This window comes from Dufourea novaeangliae, unplaced genomic scaffold, assembly GCF_001272555.1.
Source record: "Dufourea novaeangliae isolate 0120121106 unplaced genomic scaffold, ASM127255v1 scaffold8, whole genome shotgun sequence".
NCBI classification, from domain to species: Eukaryota; Metazoa; Arthropoda; class Insecta; order Hymenoptera; family Halictidae; genus Dufourea; species Dufourea novaeangliae.
Window position 1 is genome coordinate 5,321,198 of NW_015373923.1, and position 19,590 is coordinate 5,340,787.

The following is a 19,590-nucleotide window of genomic DNA, read 5'->3' on the forward strand; positions in this document are numbered from 1 at the left end:
AGCGGGAGGAGGATGAACCGTGAGGAGGACGCTGGTGGACCGGGTATCCTATAGGCCTGTCAGACCTCATTTGCATACATAACATTCTGGTCGACTGGACACCGGTCAGACCTCTCCCCTCTCTCTTTCTCTCTCCCTCTTTCTCTGTCCCGCTTCGAGTCTGTGCTGTGGAGATGCGGGACGGTCGAGTCCTTGTCTTCTCGCTGCCGGACCGCTTCCACGGCCTCGAGATGCAACGAACTCCTCAACGGCCTCTCCTCCATCTTTGTGTATCGATACCAGCGCGGCCTGGTATCAAGCGGATCTTTTGGTGTACCTTGAGGTTCGTGGTGAAAATACCGGGTGGAACGGTTTTCTAGGAAACCCCATGTAATTATTGGGCTAGATTTAGGGGATGGACGAACAGTAGTAATCGAGCGCGTACTTGACAAGTCGAGAAGAAGGTTTTAGAGTGATAGGATGTTAAAACAAAACCATGAAAGGACAGTTGATTCCGTTACTCCGACTTTTTATTATTTAAGATTTATTCCAAACATATAGATAACTTATACTAATGGTATGCGTCTTTGTTTGATTTTCCAGGTCCACGAACTCTGCGACAACTTCTGCCACCGGTACATCAGCTGCCTGAAGGGCAAGATGCCGATCGACCTGGTGATCGACGACCGGGAGAGCTCGAAACCGCCGGAGATCGGTAACGGTCTAGACGGTGGCGGGCCGAGGAGCACAGCGGACAGCACCAGCCACACGGACGGAGCCAGCACGCCGGACGTCGTGAGTACCTCACCATCGTCAACGTCTTATTATCCGCACGACGCGATCACCCCCAATTACCACCATCACCACCACCACCACCACCATCACCAGAATAATAACAATAATAATAATAATAATAATCACACCGGTATCGGCAGTACCGCCACTACCACACCCCTGCAACTGAGCCAAAACCAAAGCCAAAACCACCACCCTGCGCCGCAGTCGAACACCACCACTACTACTGCTATTACCCCAAGTAGCGCCGCCACAACTCCCAACTCCCTAAAGCGTACGCACCAACAGATGATGATGGCAGCCGCGGCGGCATCCGCGATGGCCACCTCGCCGCACGCAGCCGCATCCGCGCCCCCAGCGCACGCGCACGCCGCCCTCGCCGCCTACCACAGCATCAGCTCGGCCGTGTATCCGTGCTCGTAATAGACGACGCGACTTCCGTGCCGATACCGCGAGACCTATTCACATCTTATCGTCCTGTGAAAAAAGAAAACCCTTCTTCTGTCTTCTATGGCACCGGCATTTATCGGTCTTCTTCGTCATCGGTCCACTACACCTTTATCACCTACCTTACCTAACCCTGTTATCCGTTGCTCGCCGTCTGGCGTGTTTCTACGTCGTCTGGTTCCCGTTTTGGGTATAGTTCATCGAGGTTACCATGTTTCTGTCATCCTTCGCCGGCGGACTTGGTTCATCGGAATCGTGTCTCGAACCGTATTCTCCTCGCATCTCTTCGAGTCTCCCGTTCTGTTCGCCATCTGGGTAAACCTGTCAGTTCTTTTCATCGAATTCTATTCTGGCGTTGTTCGAAAGAAAATTCTCTGAAAATATATATTTCCGCGGGGTGAACCTTGCGTCGTTGATGGTTCGATCGTGACTGACCGTCAGCGGGGTAGGAGGCAGAACCGCGGCTGGCGCCAGGGCGCCCTCTCGTAACACGCCTTGTCCTCGTGGCCTAGCGCCTCAAGGTCACGCGGACACCACGAGGTCGTTGTAGGGAGGTGTCATAGACACCAGCGAACAGCAAAGACACTCGAGGATATTGTGTGTACCTAGTCGAGGGAGGGGGTTCGTCTCTTCATGAGCGTTTTCCTTTTCTTCCGGCGATGTCGATGTTTTGTCTCGAGGGTTCTAGGGGGAGGGTGTGCCTTGATTTGGGTTACGTGAGTGACAAAACAGGCCGCGGTTATTTGTTGGATTGGCGCTACTTGTCGGCACTTTTTCCAGTACGTTGCTGACCAGTGTCTCGCACTGTTTCACGAGGGAAGCAACGAGTGTTGATACTTTCTTTGGCACTTGGCTGGCTTTTTGAGTTTTCATTCACGATTCTCTATTATGTTCACTGTGTTCTTCCTGTACTTGTCTCTTCATTTCTCCGCTATATCCGTCATATATACATATATATATATATATATATATATATATATATATATATATATATATTTTTATTAAAGACGTCACGTTGCATTCCTCTCACCTGGTACCGAACGTTTTGCCGTTCACAGGCTTCCTAGGTCGCACCCGTCTCATTGGGAATAGAACGGAACCTCTTCCCCTCCCGTACTAGTCAGCCAGATCGACGGAACACGCTCCATTTGCTCGACTGTCCACGCTCGATTACATAAGATCGCGGCGTGGCTGGCAAGGAGAAGAGAAGAAACGCTTCTAAATTCGTCTCGGAGCCAGACACCTCGACAATTCCGTTTAGCTCTCGGTTACAGGTTCGATCCTCGTTCCCATTGAGCATCCACGATTTCTGGGGACCAGTAATCCGCTGTTCTAGCCGACGAACGTTAGGTATCATACGCAATCGATTCTGCGTGTGTTACTCCTCGTCGTCTTGGTTCTCACCCCACCTGGGTGCGCGGGTGTGTCGTGGTGATACCGAGAGACTGGTACACGTGGTTCGAGCGCCACGTGGTGCGCACCAACGACACACACGCGTACCCCTGTATATATCCCCTTTCCTTGTTGTCTTTCACTCCATCCACCCCCTTTGAAAGGTCTCTTCGCGGTGCGGCACAAGCGCGCACGGTTTCGTGGGCGAAACACACCGGGCATTAGAGAAGGGCACGCACACACACACGAGATATGGGGGCCGTTTCTCGCTAGGTCGACACGGCGAGCCGAGAACTATGTTAGGCGAAACGTACTGAAACGTTGATACGGATGAAAAAAAGAAAAAAATAGAGAGAACGGTTCCAAAGGGAACACGAGAGCGCGCGTTGCTTTCAGGTTCGGTTTGCTTCGTCGATTTCGCGGCGTTTCCAACTCGACGACGTTCTTTTTTTTTTTTTTCTCCATTTTGGTCGACTGAAACACAGTTTTCTTCTCTTTAAATCAATCGGACCAAGTCCGAAGGATTTTCTCGTTTTTCTTTTTTCGCTTTTTATTCAAGACGACTATTCTCAACGATTGACGAAGGGTCACCTCGACCTGGGTTTCATTTTCTTTTCGAAATATTATTCACACCTGACGACAACAGTCGAGAATCCACACCGGAGGTCGCGACTGGATGGAGCGGATCGCGCGAAAACAGTCTTCTTTTTCACCCTCGTTTCCCAGATCATCGATCAACCGCGCACGCGACACGCGCCGCGTGTTTCGTCCGTGGATACGTATAGAGGATTTTCGGATTTTCAACCGCGCGTTCGAGGACCGTGCAACTCGAGAGAGAGAAAGAATGAGCGAGAGAGTGAGGGCGAATTATATACGAAGTCGCTTCCGGGTATATCGGGGGCGCGAGCGATACGATTAATTTGCTAAACGAACTATTAACCGTGATCAGGATATACGTAATAGGATTAAGGGCTTCTAAGCGTGACAAGATGAATTTTGTGTCTATTTTTAAAAAAGCAAAACAACGGAAACCGTTCGGATTAATTTAAGAAAAATCGCGAGTATGCGTGAGCGAGCGAGCGATCGAAAGAAAGTGAGAATGGGCATACGTTTGAATTCGTGAAACCGGTAGCGGAGGTAGACGTATAGTTTTTAACTTATTGAATAGTGAACTTCGATTAGTGGTAATTAACGGGTGAATCGAACATACGCCGATAAAAAGGACACGAAGGGACATATATATATATATACACGTCAGCTGAAGAAACGCGACAGAGCAATCCGGGCGAGTTCATTCTGCTTGGAACACTTTACGGATCCACGTGAAACGATCTTCAACGATCTTTAGGAAAAAAAAAGACTGGAACTCTTTTATCCCGGTAACGAACAACGAAATCTTTGATTCTACAATTTTCTCTGACTGTGACGAAGACCGTGACGGGATCCGTCGAGTGTTTCGACCGGAATGATACCACGTATCGGTCCTCCCCGAGGACACAGGATTCACGCGATCCACGTGTATGGTTTATCGGGAGAGAAAGAATGAGAGTGAGAGAGCACGGAAAATCGCGGCGAAAGCAAGAAGAACGGAGCGCTAGAGATATATGCCCAACAAAGTCGTACGCGATCGGAACTATATAATATATACATATATATATCACCACACTAGGTCTCGGTACTCGTAACTAGGGAGTTGTGTGAGGTACAAGTCCTGGCCGGCAGGGCGCGCGAGGTCCACCCCCAATCCCCGTACTTAATAACCCTTGTACTCAACGATAAAAACCTGTGCCAGCGTATCTAGGAAAAAAAAGCAAAAAAAAAACACAGAGAAAGAAAGAGAGCAGAAGAGGCGAACGAGAGCCCCCCAGCTGGTGCCCCGACCGAGCCTCGATCTCGGGACATAAGAGAGAGAAAGAGAGAGCTCCTTGACCCTGGAAATTAGCATTTCTTACACGCAACACTCATGTATATACACACATACACAAACACACCTATAGAACACAGTTGTCATGAATCATAGCCAGTACACGAGACTTTTACACACGCGAACGTTCGAGCCAAATCGCGTGTATGTACTACAGACACAAATACACTGATGTTCAGAAGGTATATATACACACACAAAGTATACATACACACAAGGTATACATAAACACACAGGCTATACATATAGTCACACAAGGCCCGTCTGGTCTGGGTTAGGTATACGATATAGATCATATGGGTTAGGTATATGATATAGGATATAGATCAGCTCCGGATGATTCCTGCCGTAAAGGGCGTAAGGAGGCCCTAGTGACCACCGGCAAGAATCATTCGAGCAGGCTCGTACACACACACGTACACATTGGTAGTACCATGGAAGGTAGAGACAGACATTGGTAACCAGAAAAGAAAACAGTATATATCACACAGGGAACAAATGTTGGCCCCACACGACAGGTACGTAACACGGAAACAGGGTGAAGGGCGGCCAGGGCACCAGACCGGAGGAGATGTGTTTGCCATTGGGCTCCGATCGTGAGATACGCCCCGGCGATACGACGACGGCGGCCAGATCGCAATCAGAGAAATTGAACGAAAACAAAAAAAAAAAAGAACGAAAGGAACAAGGGTGTACGGAGGTCGGAAGGTGGGCTTCGGCACCAGCCGGTCGGAACCCTAGTTACGAGTGCCGACTGAACGACACGGAGGAACAACCAGAGAAAGAGAGAAAGAGAGCGAGACCGGAAGCGAAGGTATAAAACTAACGGAGAACACATGCGAGACCGGTGTGTGTTCTCGTAAACGTTCGATATCGCGTGAACCGTATTGTTTTTTATTTTTTTTTTTTTTTTTTTTTTTTTGCTTCTTTCGAAGTTACTCGCCGAGGAGAAACGCTCAATTTGTATAACTGTGTTCCGTGGCATCGAATCCATATTTGTCACTCTCGTTCTCACGCGAATTTGTACATTTTTGTAATTTTTTTCTGTTTTGTGATTATTGAATTCGTTCTTTGTTTGTTGCGTCTTCCAACGGATAATCGCGCGGTATCCGGAGAGATATCGCCTCTCCGGACTCATCTTCGTTTTTTCTTTTATTAATTCTTTATTCTTTTTTTTTTTTTTTTTATGATTATTCTATATTTTCTTCTTTTCTTTTTGTTCAATTCTCGTTCGTTATTTCATCGAGTGTCTCGGGCTTGTGTACTTAAACGCGCGCTCACGACCGTCCGAGGACTCGGTTCGATTAGACATAAAGAAAAAAATATTAGAAAACGGCTCGCGACCTGGACGCATCGCGCGAGCGTCTCCTCGAGATATGCGACCGAGAATATGGGGTACGCACGCGACACGAAACGGTGGAGACGGAGATTAACGTGAATACATAGTGCCATAGGTGCCAGAGCAGGCGCTCGCGTGCGCCCAGACTGTGTACTTAATTAACGATAATCGAGGAACGAGATATGGTTCGAAGGCGGTTCGAGCCTCGAATAATATGGATTATTATACGCCGTTACCAGATGAGATCGGGAACGTGTTCCGATGATTCTATTTCTTTTCTCTTATTTTTTTGTTTCCTCTCTTTTTTTGTAAGCGAAATCGCTTCTGTATCGCGACGATCGTTTCGTCCACGGTCGCCGGACGCATTTAGAGGAAAAGCCTTTTGGTAGCTTTTCGACGTTCCCCGGCATTCCCTTGTTAAGCCAGATTCACACTAACGATCACAGTACAGTCAAATCAGGCAGCGGTCTTTGTCGCTCACAAGTAATCCAATGAGAGAAATACAGTCTAAATTTACACTGATCTTGATCCGACCATACCTTTGGCCACTAGTATGAATCTGGCGTTATGTATCACTTGGGTCCGTCGAGGAACCACTAACGAGGGTCGTAATGCAATTTCGTCCCTTATAATCGATCTTTATCGTTTTTGTTTTCGTCGATTATTTTCCTTGAACTGATCTCCTCTAAAATGAACCACGTCGGCATATCATATAACGAGGGAATACCGTACTTTTTTTTTCTTCCTATTCTACGAGTTCAGATCTCTTTACCTTCGGATATTCTCGCGACCGTGGTCGAATCGTTCGAAATACAACTAAGTCGGTTACACTTATTATTTTCTGCCTCCCCGTCACCAGGCACGATCGTCGTATCGACGGATCGATCCGACGCACGTCGATCCTCGCCGGTGACGTTGGCGGCGAGAAAGGCACCAACCGTGATCGTTTGTTGAGCATGTCGAGGTTTTTTATTTGTCGATAGTGTTACGTTTTTTGTTTCGAGATGTTTCTGCGGTTTGTTAACGTTTGACGAGGAGGAACGCGGCGTTCCGTGCGCGATACTCGACGGTTCTGCACACCCGATCACAGGGGACAAAGACACACACACATCCGACTCGCGTACGGACGCTTCGTAGAGTACGCTAGCGCGCATCCACGCGGCAGACACATACACACACACACATACGAAACACATGCACGAATATACACACAAATACGTAGACACGCACATACACACACGTTGCTTCAATTAACCGAGGTTGCGTAATTATAGAAGGCGCGCGAGACAAGGTTCTCCCGTAACCGCGTCGACGGACATTCTGCATGTATGTGTGTTTACGATTACAACTCTTAAACTAGGCTTAAGCGCAAAACCACACGATGGATGAACGAGAGAGAAAGAACGTAGAGAGCGAGAGAGAGAGAAAGAGAGAGAGAGAGAGAGAGAGAGAGAGTAATGGGAAGGATTTAACGATTACGACGACGAAGAGAATAACAAAAAAAAAAAAAACTCAGCCGAACATTGTATACGACTAGCATTACATAGCGATAATATATTACCGATAATGATACTTGTTTAAACTATTGTCTCAATCAACGTATTTTCATTATAAATAAATGTTAGCATTGTTGAGTTAAAACAAAAAAAAAATCTGTGCACACAAACACACACGATTGACTCTGGTAATTCCACCGATGCCCAAAATAATATCGGATACGAGATCTCCGCTCGAGATGAACAACCAAGCCTTTTGTAGCCTCCTTTCCCGTCCGCATGCAACCCTTCGTGTCCTTTTTAATTGAAAGCGTCACCGCGGATCGAAGCGGAATCGGAGCAGTGCCGAGCAAGCGCGTCATCGTCGAGATAACGCCTCGATCGTTCCGTCGGTGAACCGATAATTGCGATCGGATTAATTAAATATCGCCCGGGACCCGAAGATCCCTCCGAGGGCCGTCACCCGTCGATGGGTCGAGCCGCGATCTCGGGATCATCGTCAATGTCGATCGAATCGCCGATGACATGGCGATTCGGAACCGTGTGTCGCTCTGGAGAGTTAAAAAAAAAAAAAAAAAAAAAAGAAAAATTAATTAAGACGAACGGGGAGCGATTCCGGCGATATGAGGCGCCGATCCAAGGAATAACCACAGTCAGCAGGAGAAGGCCAAGGACGAGAGCTGCTTATCGGAGAGGAGCAACCTGGGGATCGATCATTAAGGGGCGAGGACGCACCAGAAGCAACGATTCCCAGAGGCCTTTCCAAGGGAATATTAGCCGAAGAACGGTCCTAACCTTCCAGCCACGCTCAGGCAACGGTCGCGGGGCCCATAAATCTCGGTTAACCCTCCGCTAATAAATATTTAACCCTTTAAATTTGCAACAACCCTCAGCGTGTAGCCATTTGCATAAGACTTCTATTTCATTTACACATCGCATAATTGAATATTTAAATTCAATTGCCCGCCGTTACGCGCTCGCAATCCCGAGCCGCAAAACTGCAGTAAAACTTGTAACGGGGCCACTTTGCTTCACTCCCTCCCCCCGCCCTACCTTCTTCCTATCCCTGTTCGTTGGAGAAACCACCCCCGTGTGCCAGCGTAGGCGAACGTCGCCGCCCCCCTCGCCCCGATCGACCCTTGGAAACCGTTTCGAGAATATTTCGCCGCCTCCTCGGGGGACGTCGAGGGACCAGACACACTTCGCCAGGGGAAGAACGTCTTTCGTGTTGTCGATCGAACTGTGTACTTTGTTTTGTCTCTTTTAATCGTGCGGTCGGAGATTCTGGGGTGGAAAGAAACGTTCGATCCGTATTCCTGTTGTTTAGTCTGGTGAAGGATGTCGTATTTTGTCTTGGTCTTTCTTAGGGGAGTAGAAATTATCTGTGGTTCGATGTTGTCACTTTTGTGGAGAAGAAAATAATGGTAAATGGTTCCCTTTCGCCTATAACCGAGGTCCGATTTTCACGCGGAATACAAAGGCACGCATAAAAGCACAAAGTTTCGTGGAAATGTAAATACTCGACGAAGCAAAGGAATGAAAAGTTGGAGGAGAATGCGCGAGCAATTTGTAAACCGTTGAACCGTTTGTTTGGATTCTGGAAATCTGACCTGGATCGACTTCCTTTACGGGGGGTGAAAATTCTCGGAAATTCTGCGTTACCTGGCGTTAAATAGTTTTTATGATCAATACACGGAAGGCCAGTGTGCATCGGCGAGTCCGAGGAAGGACGAGCTTGTTTAGTTCACGTGTGAATGTCTACGTGTTCGGTTCTCCCATTGCGTTGTAACGGAGTTCCACCCGAATTTTCGTATCGTGCGTCCACAATTGTGTGCAAAGTGTCGTGAGGACGTTCGCGTGAACCAGAGTTCAATAACTTCCGCATGATTGATTATAAAAGCTATAAAAAATCGGGTACCGCAATTTTAACAAGATTCACTCCTGCGGGAAGAATCAATTGGCAATCGGGCCACCAGAGTCTATAAGAAGATGGCCAGTGGTTTCAAACTCACCGTGCTTTCTGTCTATACGTAACTTCCATTCGCGTTTATTTCTATATTACAGTAGTTTCCTCATTATATTCGATGTATTAGTGTTTCCGTGTTCGTTCAGTATTACATTATGCATTTACTCCCATTTTCCTCGTGCTTTCGTGTGTATACTTACGCTGAAACTTGCCTGGAACATGAGACTACGAAAGAGGGAGTGATATCTACGGTCATAGGCGTAAGGGTAAGTCTTTAATATTATTTCATATATATATGTACATATATAACAAACAATTTACAATGTTAAATATTCTTCAAAAAAAAAAAAAAAACACTGCCACGTTCAAGATTCTAAGATAATCGTTAGAATTGCACGATCAGGGTGGACGAAAAACATGGCGGTTCGCGAATCCCCGCGTTCCAATGGCCAAATTAAAACCGAGCCCAGGACCCCTTTCTCTCATTTTTTCTTTCTTATCCCCCGCCCCGGTGTGCCCGCACTTCGTGGCGTCGCTAAATATTTTTAGAAGCATTTTATCGGGTGACGAGCGTATATACGCGCCACGTGTCGAGACGGCGTTCGTGTTTCGTGTGGTGAATGTCCTCGCCGTCGTCCTCTCCTTCTCATCTTCCCTCGTCTTCTTCTTCTTCTTCTTCTTCTTCCTACTCTTCGGGGTCTCGACGGTCCTCTTCTACATTCTCAGGACGACATCTGGCGTCATGGGCACGTATACGGCCGTTAGCACTTTCACGAAAGGGATTACCATTGTCACGTTATTCATGCTAACGATGATCGGTCGAGATCGGCCGCGACGATAATCGCCGTGTCACTAAAATCGAGGAGGCGGTCATTGTGAGCGACATACTGACAGCATAATAAATTATCCGGCTGTCCTTCTTCCACCCGTGGGCGACTACTCTTCCGTTTGCGCTCTTTCTCGCTCACGCTCGCGCGCGCGAGCACACACGGCTTTTTCCCACTGTCGCGTGCTCTTCCTCTCTTCCACACGTTTTCGCCCGTGTCCCGAGAGGACCACGACGTGGTGGTATACCGCGTCGTAACGCGATACAAGACGCTCCGGCACACCCGTGTACCGGACGATAATCGCGAGGACAGCCGGCGATTACACCGGCCGAGACCGTGTCTCGTTCGCGAGGGACACACGTTTATTCGAACCTGTTCGACGATTTCGCGTGAAATGGACCGCGCGACCCACGCGAATCTCCTCGTTCCCGACGTCAATCGAGTGGGACAGGGTTTCAAAATAGAGGACTGAATTGAAGAAAATTTCGTTTCTGAAGAAATGGGCCCCCGCGAGTGTAATACCAATTATATGAATTGCAATCATCTTCGAAAGTAAGATCTTCAATGAAAACGTTCTTTTTCTGTACATTCAATGCTGTTTATTTTCATATTACATTAAAAAACATATGGTTGCTTTTATATTTTGCTGCATTGAAGCTATTTCTCTTATTATATATTCTGCTGAATGGAAAAGTATTGATATTCGAAATATAAACTCCTCTCGATTATCGTCCCGAACTGGGGTGCGCGCCAGGACAATAATCGTATAGGGAGAAATGCTCCAGAGTCTCGTACATTCGTTTTTTACCCGAAGCCCGAGCCTCGGCAATAAAATTGAAGGGTAACATACAAAGTATGTTGACAGGTTCCACAGCCTCCCCGCCCTCAGTGGTGGGGATAACGCCTGGACAATAATCGTGTAGGACAAGCCAGACAATAATCGAGAGGAGTCTGTATCCGAATCTCCAGCAGAAAATAGTTCTCCTCGGTTTTACGTCTCTCGAGTTGCAGGAAGTAGCTATACCTGCACGAGGTTCAAGGATAAACCAAAGCCCGTAGATCGTTTGTTCTTTTTCCGCGCTTTTCGACCGCAACCGCCGCAAAGGAAAATCCTTGTGGACGGGGCCGTGGGGAAACCGCAAAACCGCTACGCGCGAATCGGGCATAGAGGGCAGGGGCCAAGTACGACGTTCCCACACCCACTCGTTTCTCAAGGTGCGTGGCCCTCACACGCGTGTGTGTTTCAGGTGCACGCCGCGACAAGGATACGTAAATAGGTGTAACTTCTACGTCGTCCAATTGCGGCCCGTGATATTTCCCCCGACACGGAACCGCCCATTCGTGCTGATAAACGACGCCCGACGTCGCCGACACAGTCCGTCGTCGTCGTTCCCTGTGATTCGATGCGTCGACGACGTCCACCACCCCCACGCTCGTCCTGTACGCAGTAACGTGCGTGCACGACGAGCGGGGAGGACGTCACGCGATTCTCGTAATCTCCTTCGCTCGTGGAAAATTACCGACTCGATGAATTTTGCGTACACGTGGCCCCGACGCGTCCGTGGACCGCCGAGATTAGGGTGGATCTGATCTTTCGGTTTGAGGATCCGTAGTTTGTATCACGTTTCGAGACGTTCGCTTTGATTGTTAATTTGGTTCGTGTGTGGCTGGGGTGGTTCGGGTAATTGTTGAAGGACATTTCACGGTTGGATTCGTACAACGAAGTCGTGTAATAATATCTTTCGGCGGTTTTAGTGGACCTGACCTGTTTTATGAATAATTAATTAACCAATTACGGACTAATGTTAGGGTAATGCGACATTTAATTTGCAATTTTTTTTTCAGTGAATTTACATTATTGAGTACTGGTTTTTAACAGTGTGATTATGGGGAAAAGTTCCTGGAATTTGTTTAATAATTTTTTCGTCCTCCGTCTAGGTACGTAATTTTCTGCAGAATAACAAGTCTTGTGTGTAAAAATCGTATTGTTGCAATGGCTGATCCTTAATAAGTTACACGAGTAGACCCGAAGAAACCTAAAGTCCTACCCCCAAATCCAGAGAAACGATCAATCACCATCATCGTGTATATTTTATAAATTCATCCCCCGTTATTATTGTTAAAACACCTCCTCTCATTTAAGAGGACTATAGGATTGAACGACTATTTACTCTACACGATCTAATTACACACATTTTCAAGTGAACAACCCACGAAACAAAATCATCCCTCCACCCAGCCGACAAACTCAGAAATGACCGTTATCTACAAACCTCTTCCCCAATATTCCTCTGCGTCACAGTCGGTCCCGATGAGACACGCATCGCTAATAACGAAACACTTCTGGTACAAGTGAATTACGACGATTCCGCGGCAATTTTCCGGAAGCTGTGGTGTGGCCGCGCATCGGGGGCTTCGTTGCTTCCCCCGCCGCGGTAATCCCGTAGGAAAACTCATTCGATCCGATAACCCCGAAGAATTTGACGCGGCCCCGGGGGTCGGGGCCCCTCTACGGCCGGTCCTCCCTTTCCAGAGTTAATCCGAGCCATATACGCGAGCGATTACCGTTAATTATATTTTCCTAGCGGGCTCTCACAAGCACGCAATCGTTCGCTTGCTTTCTCCTATGTGTATGTGCTTGTGTTCCTGCCACTCATCCGTGGTCCCGGGTGCGGGAGCACGTGGCGTACATAGTACGAACAGTTTGTGCGAGGGTGGTTGTGTGCGTGAACGCGCGCGCGCGCGTGTTTTCGCTCGTTGGAGGGTGGCTGACTCGCCGCCGCGCCGTGGGAAGGGCGAAGGGGAGCGGCGGAACCGAGAACTCTGCCGGGATCGACAACCCTCGCGTCACACCCCTTCCTCGGTTCTCTCTCCCGGTTCCTCCCTTAGCGTTAATACAGGCTACGTCGGGCGAAGGGCAGGATTAAATTGGCACCAATTACCAGCAAAACACCCTCCAACGCACTTTCTCCCCCCTCCCATCGTCCCTCCACCTCGTCATATCCTGCCCTCCCAACGTCACGGCCTGCTCCCCCTATTGACGCCCGCTGTGCGTGGCATTCGGCTCCACGGCCACCACCCAGCACGGAAAAAAGAAAGTCCACCCCTAAGTGGCGCAACGATATTACATTATGAAAATATACATCCCCAGCTGACGTAGCTGGTTGGGAGGCGGCGATGTAATTATCGGATGTGTCTTGCGTTTCAGTGTTCTCCCTATCGCGATGGGGGTTGTGTACCTGCCTGATCGAACGGCGGTGGGTAGTTTTTTGGGGATGATTCTATGGAGATTGCTCGATTTTTTGATAGAGAATTGCATCGGAAGGAGAAATAGCTTTTGGTTTGGGGGATTGTGGTCTTTTTTCGGTGTTTCAAGTTGGGTCACTGTTTAGACGATCGTTTTTAGAAGGTGGTATCGAAGCCTGAACCTGGTTTATATTTTATAAAAGTTACTATGAAAAATCTTGACTTTGTTCATTGCAGTAATTTCTAACATGATCGCTTATATTATTCGTTATTAACACTAACTGTTAGACTATACCTCATCCAGGGAGTCGAGTTAATAATTGTCAATGAACAGGAGGTGATGCCCATTTAGGTAGGACATGGACAGTACCCAGCCAGTAGCTAGCCGTAACACATGCATGTTTCGATTATTTCTACTAACTTCTCTTGTTGGACGGATCATAGTCCTATCCATAAACGCTATTAACACGTCAGAATATTCAACAAAATAATTCCACAAAGCAGAAATTGTATAAAACAGCGTTTTCTGCAGACCTTTTCCTCCATATTGGAACCCAGTATTGTATCTTCCATTGGTCTATTAAAAATCCCTGTACATTCAAGTAAATCGTCCATTAATATCATACGTTCCGCTCGAAATTTCGTCGCGCCAGTCCCCCGAAGCTACCGTGCCCCGTTTAACGAGCACCAGTCAGAGTCCACGAAGCTTCTTCGATCGCCAAGGTCACGGGGGACCTTGAATTCGAGAGTCCTCTCCATTGTTCCGCCGTTGGATCGGTTTCTGGCCCCTCCGCGGCTGACAGACCGAGGCTTCCTCTCGCGGGTTCGAAGCGTAGGGAAGAGCCTCCGCGATGCCTGGGAGGTGGAGGAGTAGGAGGAGAAAAGAGACGAGAACCGAAAGAGAGTCGAACCGGCGGGAATAGCGCGCGGGCATAAGCGGGTCGCGATGGCGACGAAGAAGCGAGAGGAAGAGTCTGTGGCGGACCAAGCGGGACAGTGAAACAGTAGGGGGGTGGAGGAGGGGAGATGCCAGAAGATCTTGTATGCAAATTCCCTCGGTGCATCTCCGTGGGATCCTGCCGGGATCCGTGGAGGATTAACGGGCCGGCTCGCATGAAAGGAAGAAGAAGAAGAAGAAGAAGACAACGACGAAGTAGAGAAACGAGGTAGAGACGAATCATCCACCTCTGTCTCTCCCTTTACCTCCCCCTCAAGATCTCGTCTCTTTTCTCCGTCGATTCTCCTTTCACCGTTTCTCGTCTGTCTTTCGTCCTTCGATCCGCTCGGTTCGGCCGAACCGCCAAATAAGAGAATCGAGCGCGTTTGCTTGCGCGCCGACTGGTCCGCGAAAAATAGAAGAAAAATACCCTTTCTCGGGTTCTCTCTCCGAAGCGGAACAGAGCCAACAGCGGAGAAGATACATTCCGGTGCACCAATGCCGCCGTGGCCACCGATGTTCCTCCTCAGCGTTCTGGCTGGCATATACTTAAACCGCCCCGACTCGAGAAAGAGGCGCGAAACATCTCGGCATCTCTGCGCCGTCGTCGCGGTCACTCCACGCCTAACCAGGTACACTCCAGGAACGAAACGATGGTGGGGGCAGGTGAAAGATCGGGTAGGCGCGGCGAGGAGGTGCGAAGAAAACTATTTGCCGACGATTTTTGCCGGTGAACACGCCGTTAGATATACGATCGCGAAAGAACGACGAGGCTACGTGAGCCGGTTACAAAGGACGAAATCATTCTCGCCGACGACTGGTCTCGGTCGCGCCTCTGTTGCTGCGTAGGCCCCTGCCTTCGTTCGCGGGATTTTATCGTTATTGCCACCCCGTTCGCGGTGGTAGAGAGGGGACGCGATTTTCTTCCAAAAGAATCGTGTTCGGTGTTCCACGAACGCGCCGCGACGGTTTTTGCTCGCTCCAAGTAGATTCCGCGGTGGCCGGTGTCGCCTTGGGATTTTTCTCGGGTACAAGCTGCTTCTACAGCTCCCCGCTGGCACATACGAGCGGTTTCACGCGCTCCCCCTCCGAGTACATTCCGTTCCTTTGCTCGTCCGCTTGTCCTTCGTGTCTTGTCCCCTTTTTGTCGCGGGTTCGACGCCAAATCGAAACTTCTCTCTCGCCACCTCTGAAGCGCGACGATCTGACTGCTGGTCGCCTCCCCCTTTGTCACGTTTCGCCTACCTACGTGGCTCCTCTCCCTTCTCCCCCTGCTGTTTTCGTGTTTACGTTTTTCCCACCGGGGTTGATTAATCGGAACACGTCGTGTCGCGAAATTAACGCGACGAATGCCGCCTCTGGCTGCGTGCGTCGATTGTGTATCCTTGACCGCGCGCGGGTAATCGTGCCCGCTTTCGCATAAATCCTATTAGAGGATCAGAGGGACCAGCGGACCCCGCCGACGTCGACGTGTACGTGCGAACACGCGTGTCGGGGATACGTTTACACACACACACACGTATACACAGGCATATGTATGTATAGATATATGTATATGCATCGATGTAGGAGAAACCGTTTCGGGATATTGCGGGAGGGACGCGAGCGCCGGATGCCGGAGCGGGTAAATCGACTGCGAGAACGACCCCCGAGGATCGAGAGAGGATCCTACACGGCTTCCTGGATTAGGATGGACGGCTTGGACACTCGATTTCAAGAGCTATCAAACTCTGGTAGCTTCTTTGGGAAGGGTTCGCTTTAATACGCAGAAGTTAACGAGGAATTGTTCCTGGTTTCGGCCACATTTTGTATGCATATTTTGGGAATCGTGCGGAAGAATACATTTTTGTGAGAGTATACGTAAGCTTTACGATTCAAGTTGATACACTTCCTGTCCGAATGTGTACCTAGAATTTGGGTTTATAAGTTTATTTTTAGTGAATCCGTGTAGGATTAAAGACATTGTTATTTTTGTATCTATTAACCCTTATGTTGGCTACCGAGAGGAGGATGGTACATGTGGCTAAAGGGTATAGTAGAATAAGAAGGGTCAAAAGTACCTTTATACCGAGTTTGACTTGTAATATAGCATTCGATAGCTCGTCAAGAAAAAACAGTCCATGTAAAGGTTCAACCCTGTACCTCGATTAATAGGGTAGTACTAGGGAAAATTCAAATTATCGGTTTTTTTAAAAAAATCTGATAATACTTATCGGGGCGCGTGTTGGAGATTTTTTGCGATTTTTTAATTGAGTATCCTAGTTGTCAAAAATCAAAACTAATAATTTTGTTCTTATTGAAGTTTAGAGATCTTTAATTACTAACGATGCAATCGTAGATTCTTCGAATCACTTTCCGCCGACGATTTCCGAAAGTACCGATGCTCTCGCAGAGAATATAGACAGATATTTCGGGAATCTCCGGGTCTTCCCTAAATTATTCCCGATCCGTCTGATGCTTTCCCCAACACGTCCCGACGATAACCGTAACCACGTTCCCTGAGTGACTGCCAGTAGCTTCTTCGAGAGTCACGATGAGTTCGTTTTTCGGCCACACCCGGCTAAATTTAACCAGCGACCGGTGGTGTGTGGCGGGCCACAGAAATTCGTTCGGCCTGAAAAAGGGAACGAACCGTAACATTCTCGAAAAGCACGTACGTATTCCTGGTCCTTTCCGAAAATTGTCGATGTTCACAATCGTAAGAAATTCCGCCGATTCCGTGATCGCCATTGGATCGTTCTCGATTCTTTTGCTCCTCGAATATTCATCGAGCTCGTTTTATCATTGCCCCGTTTAATCGATCGAATTCCGCGCGAGTCGATCGTTCGGATAATCGGCGTGTCTCGAGAGCCCGAAGACGTGTCCAGGTGTTAAGTGCTAAACGTTTGCCCTCTGCGTGGCGCTGTCTTGTAACACGTCAGCGCACCCTGATTTCACGGGTGGAGTTCAGACGGGCGTCGCGACGGCCGTGTGTCAGCCGACGCGGCGGCGACGGCGGCGTTCGACATCGACGCTTGTCGATTTGCATTACGACGCGCTGCGGTCCCCGAGGCGTGCAAAAGGAAAAGCACGTCGATCAACCGTGAACGATCGCGCGACCTTAGCCTTGTCCACGGTTTCGCGAATAGATTGCCGCCTCAATTAACTTCGTCGTTCTTCGATCGGTTTCTTTTTCCGGTTTGCTTGTGGTTCGAATATTTGCCATACCTCCTGTTTCGACGTTTTAACATTGGGAAGATTTCTGATCCCCTCCACAGTGACTGTTTCAATTTTATACTCTTTGTAAGGAAATTCTGTTTCTTTATCTAATAGGCAATGGAGTTTACATTTCAGCCGTTCGTTCGCCAAAGTGATTAAGTTCACGGGAATGATTGAAGAAATGTATTTCGCATGTACAAAGTTAAGCAAAATTGGAGTTTCTCAATTTGGCCTCTGAACGACTCGTTTACTGCTTCCATTTGGATTTTGACATATCATTCTGGAAGGGGAAAACTTCAATTTTACGTTTAGCATAGCTTGCCTCTGGCTCCGGAGAAGATTAACTAATGGTACAGTACATTAATGGACAGAAATTTTCCTCGGTTGATTGTCTTCAAATGTGCCTAACATGGTGCACTAATCCGAGGAGCTTCAATTCCACGATTATCTTAGAAATAAAATCTTGATATCCGCCCTCTTCGAGATACGACATATCGAGTCTTCCATTTTTCTTATTTACACACCGATATAACTTGCCCCTCGTTGTGTCTTTACGAGGAAACTTCGTTCTCCTCGAGTCCGCCATCGATACGTCGAAGAGAAAGCAAGCTCTCGGTACCAATTGTCGATCGTGTAATCGCGACAAGATCGCCGCGGGTGGCAAAGTCAAGACGTCGTCCCGTCGCGATCCCCGGACGACAAAAGAACGAGGAGGCGAAACGCCGCGGCGTCGCGCGATGGCAATCAGCGTTTGGTCCGCGCAGCGTATTGAAAGACGCGCCGCTGAGAGGATCAGTCACTCGGCGTGGTGCGAACCACGTCCACATCGCGACACAATCTTTTTCTTTCTCTCGGCGTCGCGTGTGGGCGTGGATCCCTTTTTCTTCTCCCCCTGCCGCCTCTAGGAACCCGTTTCTTGTCGAGCTGTCTCGCCGCAGGAAAGGACCTTTTCCTCGATGGCTCCTCTTATCTGCTCCCTTATCTCTTTCTCTATGATAGCTACGCCTAGCTTTGTAATTCGACTAGATAGGACGAAGTGCTTTCTTCTTTCTCCAGATTTCTTCAGAATTTCGTTAACTTGATAGTATTTTAATTTGAAATTCTCTGAGCATTAGTCGTTTTAATTTGGAGTAGGGATTTTTTATTCGATGAAGCTTTCGTGATGGATCATTTTATCAGATCAATCAGAATTATATCTTTTGATAGGTATTGTCTGATGGATATAATTGATGTTGGGATGTAAAGTAGAATGTGTACGTGACTGTTTTTTACTTTTTTCGAGTTCTTGACGTTGTATTCCTCGAACTCGCTTCTCCCACGGTAGCCACTTTCTTTAAGAGGGAAAGGGGCGCGGTCCCGATGCACCACAGAACGCATTTGTCATTCACAAAACGCTAGATCCCGGGTGGTCATGAAAGAGAATGAAAGGGACGACGGACAGGCGTCGAAACCTTTTACCTCTGCTTATCTTCCTCGACAATGGCTCGAGGATCTCCGATTAGGTCGATAACCGCTCGCGCCGAGGAAATTGAGGAATCTGTTCCTTGTTTGTCGCTGCCAAACGTGCGCAGCCTTCGAAGAATCAATGTAGAAACTTTTTTGTTATAAAAAACACATGGAATATATACTTTTTTCGATGTATTAATTGTTTTCTTCCAAAAATGTGCTCTTTGACTTCGTAGCAGCTCCAAGGAAACAAACAGGAGTCAATAATTCCGAATGTTCTTCATTTACTATATTTCAAACACAATCAAATAGTAGGTACAAAATCGGCCAAAGGTATTGGACCAGATCTCACGATTGACGGAACAATAACTCAATATTCTGTTACGAGATTATATTTCCAATCAGTTTCAGCACATTACTTTTATTAAATATTTATAGGATAATATATTTCTCTTTTTTTAATTATCAAACCTGCTTCCATACTTTCTCCAACGAAAACTATGATAAAAATTTCATTTGCAAACAACAGCAAATATCAGAATTCAATCACCATTCTAACGCCTAAAAGTGTCCAATACAAGCTGCACCTAGATTTAAG

The 19,590-nt window shown here is 47.9% G+C and overlaps 1 protein-coding gene across 1 annotated transcript in view; it reads left to right on the forward strand.

Moving 5' to 3' along the window:
- Positions 1 to 1,289, forward strand: part of LOC107195025 (homeobox protein homothorax) — a 62,786-nt gene extending 61,497 nt beyond the window's left edge. Inside the window, exon 6 of the mRNA XM_015584781.1 lies at positions 583 to 1,289. Coding sequence (XP_015440267.1) covers positions 583 to 1,197 — 615 coding nt within the window. The 3' untranslated portion in view covers positions 1,198 to 1,289. The remainder of the gene's footprint in view (positions 1 to 582) is intronic.
- The last annotated feature ends 18,301 nt before the right edge of the window (positions 1,290 to 19,590 follow it).